Genomic DNA, 13,052 nt, shown 5'->3' on the forward strand with positions numbered 1-13,052 from the left:
AAGATAGATCAGATAACCTAATCTGTCTTAACCTGTTTCAGTTCTGTGATACTTCCCTTGGAATAGATTGGGGCACTGCTGCAACTTAATGAGCATTTCCTCACCCCTAGACAATACTGAGGGGGTACATTCAGTAAGCAGGTGCCAAGTCCATCTTCTTAAATGATGGTGTGCTTGCTAATGTTAGTGTTAAATTTGGTTTCATAAGCACATGGCTTCATAAATTACAACCTTACTAACGATGGAGTTAGGGACAGAACTTCCAGAGAGGAGGCGTTATTTAGATATTCAAGGCCAGATATCATGTCAACAAATCACTACTGCATTGCCTACCAGTTAGCTTGCAGGAGTTCGTGCAACTGACTCAGGATTTTTATTTCTAAAGAATATAAAATTGTCATCTTTTTATTCTAAATTATTCTAAAGCACCTCCTGACTAGTGTGATAAATTGGAGACAGTATTTACTGGAAGGGGAGTAGAGAAAGTTAAGGAAGTACAGGACAGAGTGTAGACTGACTGATTGAATCCAGTGCATTACAAACTCTTGAGAACTTGGGGGCATTTTTGGACAACATCTTTTTGCAAGTAAAATTAATGTGTCAGAATGACGTATTGCGCCATCGTTGGGATACTTCTTGACAGAAGTTATACGGTCCTTGGAATTTGATACAATGAGTACCAGTTGAAACATCTGCCTATCTGCTGGACTGAGTTGCAGATGAAATTTTTTTATGAAACTCCCTCAAAATGGTAGTTTGACCTCCAAAACCAAAGGACTCTATTTAAAGCAGATTCTCTTTTCCATACAGAGTTTAACTTAAGCTGTAAAAGAAGGGTTTTGCTCTCCAGACCTGACAAAAGAGCTGATCTAATCCTTCCTTTAGCTGAACAGCCTGAGGTTTGGTTTTAACAAATTTCAGTCTTTGCCTTATGGTACTGGAAAGTAATGAGGATCAGGCACTAGTTAAGAATTTCTCAAACACTTATTTTGAAAAACTAATGGGCATTTAAAGCCTCTCAAATAATGTGATGCTGTTACCGCAGTTCAACTTACTGGCTTTTCAGTTAAGCAAGTGGATACTCATTTGAGTTACTTAAGGCTACGTGAGCCTTTTTAAAATTGCGTATTTATATTTCCCTTCAGAATAAACTCAAACTCATATTGTTATTTCAGTTTGGTGTAAATCTTCTGGAATTTTAGGGATGTTCTTTTGAAATAATGTACATCTTACGGTATGTGCTCAGGAAAGAGTTGTGACTATAATACAGACAGTAAATTTAGACTGCTCATTTACATAGCTGTTTATTCACCTGATGAGTCACAGCATCAGTACCTTCATTAGTCACATGAATTTTAACAATTAAAAAGATTCAAATGGTAGTTTAATGACAAAGAATGAGCCTAAGCTTCCATTCAAAACCCTTGTCTCTGCACATTTTGGTTTGGCTCAGTTGACACATCTCTACTCTGGTATATCAGAATGAGGATAGGAAAAGACTGTATTTGGACTTCTTTCAATGAAGGATTAAGCAGTGTGTATAATCACGTTATCTTTTACTGTCTTTATTCCATCCCCTTTTTCCTAGGCTAAAGAAGTTTTGGTTTGCGTCTTCCTGGCAGCAGTAAATTTGCAAAGCTCCTACTGACAGACGGAACAATGGCATTTTACATGTTACTTCCCACATGAGGTATTCCCAGGAAATAATTATATAGGAATAGATACCTTTGTGGACTGGAGCCATAAAGGGTAGTGAGAAATTGGGCTAGCCAGTACCTGTCATGCTGACTCGCTCTTCTCATTGTTTCCTTGTACTTTCTCATCCACTTGTATTTTTTTTTCACTCTTACAAGTATATTCTGTCATTCTGTTCTGCACACGACCAGTTTTAACTTATTTTTAAGGCAGACACGAATATTTCTTTGCTGTTGTCTATTAGGGCTTGGGGAGTTTAGGATGAGTTGCAGAGCTCAGAAAATGAGATTTCATTGGTTTTGCCCACTTTAATAGGAAATAATATACACTGCATTTTTCAAATTTGTTCTTTTGCCACCATTAACTGCTGGCTGGAATAGGTCACTACTTATACCCTCTGTCCTTAAAGCAGCTGTGGGCTGTGCTTACGTAGTCTCCCAGTACAGCGTGGCTCTTGTCCACAGCTTGGTCTCATTGGTACTTCTAGCCTGAAGGACAGAAGGCTCCACTAACTTTCCTGAAGAGAATTTGTAAACTGCCTGGTAAAGCCAGAAGACTCAAAAGGAGCCAAAACAATTGGTGGCCAGTGAGGGGGAAATTAATTTCTTTTCACTTCCATTCATGAGGCACCTGTGAAACAGAAATACCGCTCGAACTTAAGAGACTGAAGAGATAGTTGTAGATACTTTCTTTTAACAAAGTTGGGGTTTTGTCCATAACGTAAGAGTTAAAACCTAACACTAAAATAATTGTTGAGAAAGCCAGTGTGCTGATTATGTTGAAAAGCTAACCATGTAAAAATGCACAGCGAAGACACCCAAAGCATCTTAAGCTTGCTCCCATAGCGATACCCTGAAGGGAGAGTTTTCAGTCAGTCCATACATGGGAAACTGAGGAAGCCAACACTGGAATGTTTTACTCTGAGTTGTGTAATGGCATTCCAAACTTTGCATTTCACATCCACACCCGCTCCAAAGGAAGGGGAAAAAAAAAAGCTGACATAGAGGCTCTAGGCCACTCCTCTGCAGTTTGCAAACAGGAAAAAGAAGGACTGGTGGCATTTCTGCTCTCTCTGCTACTGTCCGTTTAGAAACAATACTTCACCATAAGGATACTATGAAACTGGAACGTTTCTCCAGGGACAGGAGAGGAAGGAGTGCAGCTGCATGATGCAGTCACCGTATTCCCACTTGCATTCGGAAGCTGTGGAGGCACTGTGTCTGCTTGGTTCTCCTGGACTTTCTTGATTTTTGCTGACCCTTAGACAAGGCACTGCCTTGAATCACAATTGAGCGTGTATAATCCTCAAAACACCAGAGAACCCTACTATAGATTAACAGAGTTTGAAAACCTGCTGTAATTTGTCCTGACGTCAAAGTAATCTTTGTATCACACCTCACTCCTTGAAAAGTGTTACTTTTATTGATGAGTCAGTGGTTGAAGTGTAATAAATACTAGACCAACCTTATCCATCATATGCAATGTATCAGTTAGCTTTTTGGCCTCAGGAAATGTGTGAGCAAGTGACCAAAACAGCTTCATTCACAGTTGTGCACACAAATCACCTGGATTACAGTCCACAGCTTAAATGATGTGATTGCAACATCACAGCTTAAATGATGGGTTATGAAACTTCATCGTGGGATTTCAGGTATATTGGCTTAGAAATCTTCCTTAACTTTTCCTGGTGTCGCAACATACGGCCTTGTTTATGGGCAAGACCCATAGGAGGCAGATGGATCTGGAAAAGAAAATCCCACCAGTTAGGTGCAAATTGAGAAGCTACAAGAAAAAGAAGGCATATATACAGACTAGGTTTCACTGAGTTTTAAATAATTTCTTTACACTTTGGAGAGGGCAACTGTACTGTCTCAAACCAGGTTATTAGATTTCTAGGAGGAGCGCTCTCTGAGAAGTGATTAGTGGTGTAACTTTCAGGCCCTAAACGTTGTGTTTAATAAAGTCCTATATATTTTAGGCTTCAGTAACCTTGTTTTGTAGCTTGATATCAGACTGTAATGATAAAATACTTGTTGAAATAGGACTGCTGACAATGTTCCAGAACAGTAAGACCTAGAAAACTCTAAAAATTCCTGAATAGATGTCTTAAAGCAGTGTGCTTTATTCATACCTAGCTAACTAGTCACAAAATAACCCCAAACTATATGTATTGAAAGACTGCCTTCTTATTGTCACAATTATGTATACCATATTAAAATGCACAATGTCATTGACTCCACAGGCAGAAGGAGCAATAGGTGACAGGCTCTTCCTTTGATTGACAAAGTCTTTATATTTAATAAGACTGCTAGTGGGAGTCATGCAGCTATATCCCCCTCTAAGTGATTGAAAAATGTAGCTGTTAGCAGTTAGATGTTATTGTTGCTGAGGCTGTTATCCTGTAAGATAGCTGCTTAGGTGCAAATAGTAGTAAAAGCACTGACTAAAGCATCAATAGAGATTTCTAGAATCTGAAAAATAACGATCATCCAGTTTGTGTGAGAGCACTGATCTAGGACTGATCCTCTGGGATTTTGAAGCCGCTGCACAGCATAGATTTTAAGCCCATTTCTAGGAGCATTGCTTGCCAGATGTGCATTGTTATTCTGTATACTGGAGAAAAGAAAAAGCTGTATGTGAAAGAAATGTAACGGTGACCATATTCTAGGCAAGCATCTGATGAAGATACAATTTAATTTTGACCATGACCGCCTTGATAAGGAAACTGTAGATGTGAAAATGTAAACTAATCAACAGGAGTAGAGAGGAAGTCTCTATGGGAGGCAGCATAAAGTACTACAGACAGAAGTGACTGAGCAGTGAGGAAACTATATTGAACAGCGCAACAGAAGACATTGCTGCAACTTCCAGCATTTCAGTAATCTTGGAGATGTTTTTCTCTAGGAACAGGGGAAAAGAATCATCAGCATAGGCAGGTGTTTCATAAGACCTGATTTATGACCAGAAGAAGAGTTACCAGTAATGTAGGCTATGAAAACTATTGTATCTGTGGCAGATGTAATTAAGTATTTTTAGTCTCTTTTATTATGTGGAAAGATTAACAGATTTGATTCCATTACCGTCTTTTTCTACATAGTATGATTCATTGGTCGGTCAAGACTGCCTAAATATTCACAGGCCTTGGGAGTTTAGCTCATGCAACTCCATTTAGGCTTTGACTCCTTATTTTGAGAAGAAATTAGACGATTTACAATGAAATAAGATGGGAGAACATTTCAGTATACATTTGGCTTATTTGGCTCTGATTTAGCATAGCATTTAAATACTGGATTATCTAAAAATGCAGTGTGGTGACAGTGATGTGAACTTATGGTTCTATTGTCCAGTGAGAGCTAAGCGGGTATAGCTGAAGACTTTGTGACTAGACTTATACTCACAGGTCTCGGGTAGGGGATGTTATAGTGAAGTCCAATTTCTATTCTTGCCTCACATTCTTCTATACACTGCTTAATCAACTTTGGATCTGTTACCTAAGATCATACAAACAAATGTTTTGTACAAGTACAGCAATTAGTAATTGGAAGCTCAAGCATAAATGATGCACAGCCACATGACTTTCTTTAGCTTTTTTTGGCAATCCCAAGGATACAATTACTGTATTTTTCACATCCATAAAAGGTAACATTAGTATTTGCCTTGACTCAACAGTTCTGGGCTTGATGGCGCTGGATATTAAGGCCCAGAGGCTGTCACAACTGAGGCTAAAGAAGGAGGTTTTTACCCAAACATGGTATTTTCTCTGTAAAAAGACAACACACATGTAAACTGCTAATACATCCATGAAAAAGCCACACTCACCCATTTGTTACTCTGCAAGGTAGCTAGAAGAGAAAGGGAAGAGACTCCTTGGTCTACATTCTGTTATCATCCTATCCAGAAACTTCCTTTGAAGTCAGAAACGTGGTGTAAATTGTGACTTAAATTCATTTTTTGATTTTACATTACTTCAATTTAGTCCCAGACCAAAATGGGATATAAATAAGTATTGTGATCTTGAATTACAAGAAGGACCTTTGATTACCATGGAGTCTGTACCGCCCCTTTCAAAAGGGGTTTGAAATTTCTTCCTTAAGAAAAAAATTAAAATGCTTCTTTTAAAAGAAGTGCCAATAATTGTTGCTTTGAAAAGAAAAAAAGAAGTATAAGAAGCTACTGAGCTCTTTGTCATTGCATGGGTAATGATACACTTAGCTAGCTTTCTAAAAGATAAAAAGCTGCTTCAATTACACAGGCAGTATCTTTGGAATTTAATTTTTTCTTGGCATTTTTTTAGTGAAAGCTCTAGACCTTTTAGACTTCTACAGTAGTTAATGAAGAGCTGAAATGGTTTGAGTTTTCTTACCACTATTTCAGGGGTGAAATTTAAACTGTAACCTGAATACACCAGCATTTAAGGTGAATGAAATTTTGGGAGATCAACTCTTATATTCATATTTTAGCATGCAATCACTGAGACAGTGCAAAGAGCAAGAGGAGAATCATTCAGAAATTCAAAACTGTAAGGACACCCACTTACATTTTTGTTTTTTCGGAATAATGTTTTGGCTTCATTTTTAATGTACTCTTTCTCTTTAATAGTTTCTTCTATCTGTCCTGATGCCGATTGCCATTTTTTGGCTATTCGGAATATCTTGCGGTAAAGGCCAAGAACTTCTTGTCGAGTAACTGGTGTCATCTAAAAAAACAACACAAAACCCCAAACATACGCGTGAACATTTGAGTTGCTAAAAGGCCAGCAAGCAGTACAGTTTTTCACACAATTGAATAGGTTTAAAAATATTTCCACCATCTAAAGATATGCTGAGCTATACGAAAAGAACTGAAATAGCTGTAAACAATAATTAGCTGTTGAAAGCTGAAGACCCAGTCCAGCAAAGTGTTTAAACTGATACTTAAATCTGTCTCCATTCAAACTTGCTCAAAGTTAAGCACTTGCTTTAGTGCTTTGCTGAATAACAAGCCTGGTACAAGAATGCTTGGGTTGTGTTTCACTGCTATTTTGCAACAGACATTGGGCAAGTCACCGAAACTCTGAGTGCCCCCCTTCCTGTGAAATTGTCATACCAATGCTGACCCTATCTTTGCAAAGCATCTTGAAATCTGTGAATAAAATACATGATAAAACCACCACGATATCGCTAAAAACCAGTATAGGTTTCAGAGGCTGAGCAGCTTATTTGCGATACCATGACAGTATGTAGTAATGATTCAGCTGGAGTTTGATGTGATGAAAAGGTGATGAAAGCTATTTTATCTAAGCACTGCAGGAGAGGCAGACTAACTTTGGATTTAGGAAAGTCCTGAATGTCTTGATTTTCAGAGAGCTGTGTCCACTGAATCAGCCTCCAGGTGCGGTAAGAATCTTTGTCAGAAATCAAGAATGAAATCCTATTCTTCCTCTATGTACATGAGTATTTTATCGTGTAAGTGGTGCCACTATTTCATCCCAGACCACAGCTATCCCTGAGACAAATGCACTGCTGGAATAACAGCACTTCAGACATGGATTAGATTCGCAGAAACAAGACTTGCACTTTAGGGACACTGTAACTGTCGAAGGTCCCTTACTGTCCAAAAGGAAGATGCAGCAGCACTGCAAAGTAAGTACACGGATGCAATGAGGAACAAGTGTCAGGGACAGGACGTTATCTGACTGTCTCAGGATCCATTTGCCAACCTGGAGCTCTAGTTAGTGTGGCTGAATCTACCCTGAGATCAGACCTGTGCGGTGGGAATAGCTCCTCCGGAGGACAATTTGGAGCAGGGTAATTCAGACAGCCTGACCTGCCCTCTGGAGGGAGCACTCTCTCCCTCAACGATAGAGGAAAAGCTGCTTCCTGAAGCATGCACCCAAACTACTGCGGAAAGATTGGCGATGTGGCTATCGCTCATGTCCTTGCAGCCTGTGGCAATTCCTGTCATGCCTGAGTAGTAGAAGAGGGTTTTGAACCAAAGTCTTCTCACGCCATACAGTTCTCAAGTGGCTGCCTCCACCACAGCAGCTGGCCTCCACTGATATTTCAGTATGGTTCTCCTGGGGCTTCAGACAGTCACACCGTCTTTCCCTCACCAAGTCGAATTACAGATGTTAACCTGTAGACAGGATTTGGCCCATAGTTCTTTTTGCTAAAAAATCCCAAACTATTAAATCCTAGCCTTTTTTGTCTTAACTGTTGCAATGAGCTAAAGACTTTTTGTTGTTTCATGAATTCTATTAGGGATCTTGAGAAGTACAGACATAAACCCATTTTTCTATGATTCTTGAGAGAACATTTTTATTTTGCTATTTGTATTTTAAAATGTTTAACCAATCATATGTTTTTCCCCCAGATATAAAAATGATTCTTCCTACCCAGGAGAAAGTATTTCTAGTAAATGTTTATGGTATTTCTAGGAAACAAATATCCACAATAAAATAGCTAGGTAGTCCCAGCTCATCAAACACTTTGGAATAGATTCTTCACTTTATCCACTCTACAGCTCCATTTCAGGCAATAAAATTACAGCTCCATTTCAGGCAATAAAATTAGTCATACATGAAGCTACGCATGTACGTGTATCTGAAAAATCATCGCTTCCCTCTGTTGAGTGCATATTTTGTACAGAAAATAAACAGTTCAATTACAAGGGCTGACCTAGCACAAGCTGAGTCCCAGATCATGTCCACACCTAGAGCCCCTCCTGGCCTCACCCCTCTGCTTTTATTTGAAGGTGTCACCTCTGGTGGAGCTGGTAATACTCTTTGTTCCCTGCTGACAGCTAATAAAAGGTAGTACTGCACTAGAAGCTTTCAGCTTAGGTTTTCGTGTAATCCATAAAGAAAATAAAAGGAATAATGTCAGGGGAAAAATGTTTAAAATACAGGTTTAAATTCTGATCTGCACATCAGACAATTTCTAAGGCCACAACTTGGGACGGTGCATGCCCTTCGCTCAGTGCTGTAATTACACCTGTCGCTTTTGGATTTTAAACATACCAAGAATCTGTTAGTAAAGATTTTGTTTAAAAGCTTAGAACCAACAGTTTATTTTTTTCCCCACTAGTTGCTTCTGCTCCCCCACCTAGAATTTTTTTTTTTCCCTTTTATTTCTCGGTGTTGGAATCGATACAGAATTGTGTAGCCCCTCATCTAGGCACGGGCTGCACTTTTGCATTATTGCTCTGCTTCCCATATATGCTAGGTGCTGTAAAAGACATTAAGCAGCTTTTCATATATACTCAGCAACCAGCTGCTCCCATGGCTCATTTAGTCAACAATTTGTAACATTACAGACCTGCTCATAAACCTTTTCTGCAAAGATACATAAATGAAGGTGTGAGGAGCCCTTCACAGACAGAGGACCCCCATCTATCACAGGAAAGGATGAGAGCAAATGCGACAAAATTCAAAGCCCGGATCAGGTTCTGATCTGAGTGGGAGTGTAAATAGGGAATAATTTCACCGAGAGCAAAATTACTTCTAACTTAAAATGTTGTAAATGAGATAGGAATTTTTTTCTTTGGTATAAACAGAGCCCACACCGACAGAAATGTAAGTGATGGTACAAGTCATGTATCAGGTGTAATTTCGTCAAGTGACACTACTTGTATTAGTTTTGTGGGTGTGCAAAATGATTCTGAGTGGGACAGAAAGAAAGATAAGGGAGGCTTTCACGTCCTTGTAGTTACTCATCTTGCAACTTACATCTTTGGCATTTAAATCATAATTATATTTCACATCTCTGGAATGCTAAGTGGATGTTACACCACTTTCCCACTAACACTCATCTTGTGGTAGTCACACCCATTGTTTAACTTCTACCACCCTTCAATTCATTGCAGAATGCAGCCCACAGAGGTTAACCACAGGCGTTTTTGTCAAAAAGTACAGGGCTATTGTATTAGCTGAGCAAATTTCAGGTGTTTACTGCAACAAAACAAACCGGGAGAGGTCAAAGGTAGGTCTGTACGCACAAACGTATCAATGGGAAAAGTGGTAGGTTGCAGGCTGGTTTTGAGCTGATTGTTAGAATTGAGCCTTTGGAGGGAAGCCAAGCGTCGCCTTCCAAATAAGCATTTGCTGGATGCTGTGGCAGAGTTCTGACAATGCAGGGTTGTATTGTTCTTTTGATCTACATGCAAACCCGTTATCAACATGCAGATCAAGCACACGAAATATCCCATTGTATCCAAGCTTGCGGAGGGGGCTTGAGCAGTTAAGGAGTTACTGCATGATGAAGACACAAACTTTTTTCATTAATTAAAACAAATAATTCTCTAGACTATAAAATGTAATAACGCGTTTTTCTTTCAGGAAACAAATACACATTCCTTTGGATTTTTAGATGGTTGACCCAAAAGTTCCATAATCTGAATAAGCAGTGAAACATCAGTCGTCTTTTGCTATTTGCAGGTTTGTTTAGAATTCAAATTGCAAGTTTATAAAAAAATAAGGAAAGGAATCTGTCAGCTGCACTGTAAAGTGACCCCAATAGTGCACTGTCAAAGCAAAGTTAGGACAGAAGGCAAGCTGCTTGGAGACTGACTACTGTATAGCTAAATTACAGCTGCTTCCCGGCGAGGGATGCTTGGCTAAGAACGCGTGTGCAGCACTCCCCTATCTGCACAGCTCCTTTGCTGAAGTTGTAAGTCTATTTTATTTCATCCTTTCTTTTCAAGTCAAGCATTAGCTACTCACTTTAAACATAAAATCTGCCAGCAGCGAGTACATAGAGGATTTTAGGAAACAAAGGGTGAAAGTAATAGCCCATGGGGAAAAAAGGATATTTTACAACAGTAGATCTCTTCTCTTACATCCCAGCTAACTAGGGCACGCATCAGTAACACACACTTAGTGCTGATGCTGAAACCGTATTTGCTCAGGGGAGGAGGAAATCGTGGGGAACAGAACTCCGCATGAAATAATTTGAAAAAGCGGCTTTCAGCTTCTCAGATGTAAAATGTTTTATTTAGGAGCAACACAACTTCTATTTGACAGCTGGTTTGCTACTGGCAAGGAGTCCTAAAAACACAATGACAAACTGCTGGGCTCATTGCCTTCTGAATCAAGCTATGATCACATTTCTGTTATGGAAATAAATGACATAATTCAGAAGTGTAGTGTATCAACATTATAGTACGGAACATCATCAGCTACAGCCTGTATGACAATCTATATATTTTCAAATGCACACTTTGGCTAACGTTTATTTAAAGAGATGCAAAAAATTGCACATATCTGGCTTTTGTTTTTTAAAGAGCTAAATTATCCACTTAGCTAAAGAGTGACCTGCAGCCTGCCTCCTGCTGCTAATGCAACAGATAATCAATCATTCCTTTCACAGCTATCCACAGCAACTAGAGGTCAGTAATCCATATTCATCTTTCGTGCAAGTCTGCCAAAATGAGTCTGCAGTTCTTAAGGCAGCAATTCATTTGGTCTATCATTTCCTTGAGGGACAACAACTGAAACAATGTGTTCCTGTGGCACAGGGAGAAGAGAGGGGGGTCACAGATTCCTGTGATAGCTGGGCAGCTCATATGCCTTCCAGTGATATTAAATTTCAAAATCCAGTTTCCACAAAAGTAATTTTATCTTCTTTGACTTAAATCAACGACTTCGTGGCCTGTGACAGCTAGTACCCTGCAAACATCGACCATGTGAGGCTGCAGTATGTACCTAGCAAAGTGAAAACTTCATTTGATTTTCATTCTTGATTGAACATTCATACATTTTTTTAAAGATTCAGCCAAACCCAAATCACAGCAAAACTTCAATCACAGCTAAAATATTCCATCTCCACATGGTGAAAAATAAACTAAAATGAAAGATTGTATTCTTCCATGATGGTGTTACATCCTCATTTCTACCAGTGACGCAGGCCTGTAAATTACAGGCCTGTAAGACATTTCCATCAAGGATTAATTTTACTCCAAGTTCTTCTCATTGTTTCCATAAACAAGCTGCAATCATAAATCTATGCAGATTTGGTGAAAAAGAACCAAGTTACTGAATGAAGTTATTCAGTAACGATATCTGAAAGCAAGGTGATTTTCACATGGTTTCAGATTTTGTCATGCTAGTATCTTTCTGCTGGCAAACTGAAGGGATCTGAAACCCTGATCTGAAACACCAATCGACACCTCTGAACCAGCCTAAGTCTTTGTACTTACACTGTTCATCAGCTGGGATGAGAACTCTGTCATTCTATTTGTGCCTCGGATTTCTGACTGAACTTGGATCTCTTTTAAGCTTTCTCTTACATATGGAGTGGTCTTTTGATCAGAAAAAGGAAACTGCATGCAAAGAGGATATAATTAAATAGTAAAAGCAAGGACTTGGATTTTATCACTGGTTTTCCTATGTAGTTTCAAATAAATGAAATTGCAGAAAATTTTAGGATTCTACAACATTCTCTTCATTTGAATAAATGAAAGTGGAAACCCTTAACTAGTCCCTTTTGATCACAGAGTTTTCATTTCTTAGTCTGAGGTGGTCGAGGCATTATCTGGTTTTAGTAGGACATACAGACTCTTGCCCTGGGAGTGCCTCCTGTGCCGTAGTAGCCTCAGGAAGAACAGAAATGCTGACTTAGACTGTGGAGAGGGCAAGGGGAAGCAAAATACTGCTTTACATATTTCTTAGCTTTCTCCTGAAAAGCACGCGGTGTCCAGGTAAACTCTAAAGCAATATGAACTTGTCTCTGGTCTTGTGCAACCCTGTCACTCATGCTTTCATACCATTTTCTCCTCCTTTGTGTTTAGTTCTCCATTAGTTACAAGCAGAGGAAGAGGGTTTAATGCAGTGCAACAAATCTAGCAGAGAAAATGAAGTCTCGGCTATCCTTGGATGGCCTTACTTATATAATATAGAAGCATACAGAAATATAACAACATGGACACAAAACCCAGTATGGATTTATGCACCTTATTCATACCTTGGCTTCAAGCCAAATCCAACTGAATGCGTGAAGAGAAATATTTCTCAGCATTGGAACCGCTCCCAAACTCGAGAACAGGTATAAATATTAATGCTAGCAGAGAAACAATCCTCCCTAACCCCTTTCTTTCTTCATTCCGTGGGTCATTTAATAAAACTCATTTCATGAGCCCTCTGCTTCAGTTTCCAAACACTTTGGTCCCAGGACATCGATAGATATGATTTTTAGTCACTATTTGAGAACTATAGCAAGGCATATATCGAAAAAAGATTTGTTTTTTGGAAATCGAGTGTGTGAATCCCATTCAAATTTGGGAGTTTCAGAACAAAGCCTCAGGCAGTATTTGCGCTAGACTCTCCTGAATGGTGTGTGGATCAGCCTTTGGGGCCTCCTGCCTCACAGACAGCACATGGGGAG

General features: G+C 39.2%; 1 protein-coding gene across 1 annotated transcript; it reads right to left on the bottom strand.

Moving 5' to 3' along the window:
* Positions 1 to 1,286: 1,286 nt before the first annotated feature.
* Positions 1,287 to 6,393, bottom strand: LYRM1 (LYR motif containing 1). The gene is made up of 3 exons (XM_009281613.2): positions 6,233 to 6,393; positions 5,094 to 5,186; positions 1,287 to 3,436 (listed from the first exon to the last, which is right to left on the bottom strand). The coding sequence occupies exons 1-3, from the start codon at positions 6,389 to 6,391 to the stop codon at positions 3,320 to 3,322; spliced, it is 369 nt and encodes a 122-aa protein (XP_009279888.1). The 5' UTR covers positions 6,392 to 6,393; the 3' UTR covers positions 1,287 to 3,319.
* Positions 6,394 to 13,052: the final 6,659 nt, after the last annotated feature.

This window comes from Aptenodytes forsteri, unplaced genomic scaffold (assembly GCF_000699145.1).
Source record: "Aptenodytes forsteri isolate BGI_AS27 unplaced genomic scaffold, ASM69914v1 Scaffold84, whole genome shotgun sequence".
Classification (NCBI taxonomy): domain Eukaryota; kingdom Metazoa; phylum Chordata; class Aves; order Sphenisciformes; family Spheniscidae; genus Aptenodytes; species Aptenodytes forsteri.

What these genes read in the sequence shown, in the direction of transcription:
- LYRM1 (XM_009281613.2), bottom strand. Translation starts at nt 6,391, where the DNA reads ATGACACCAGTTACTCGACAAGAAGTTCTTGGCCTTTACCGCAAGATA. An exon ending in TATTCCGAAAAAACAAAAAT is followed by an intron (nt 5,187 to 6,232) that starts GTAAGTGGGTGT and finishes GTATGATCTTAG; the next exon opens with GTAACAGATCCAAAGTTGAT. An exon ending in ACATCCCCTACCCGAGACCT is followed by an intron (nt 3,437 to 5,093) that starts GTGAGTATAAGT and finishes TTTCTTTTCCAG; the next exon opens with ATCCATCTGCCTCCTATGGG.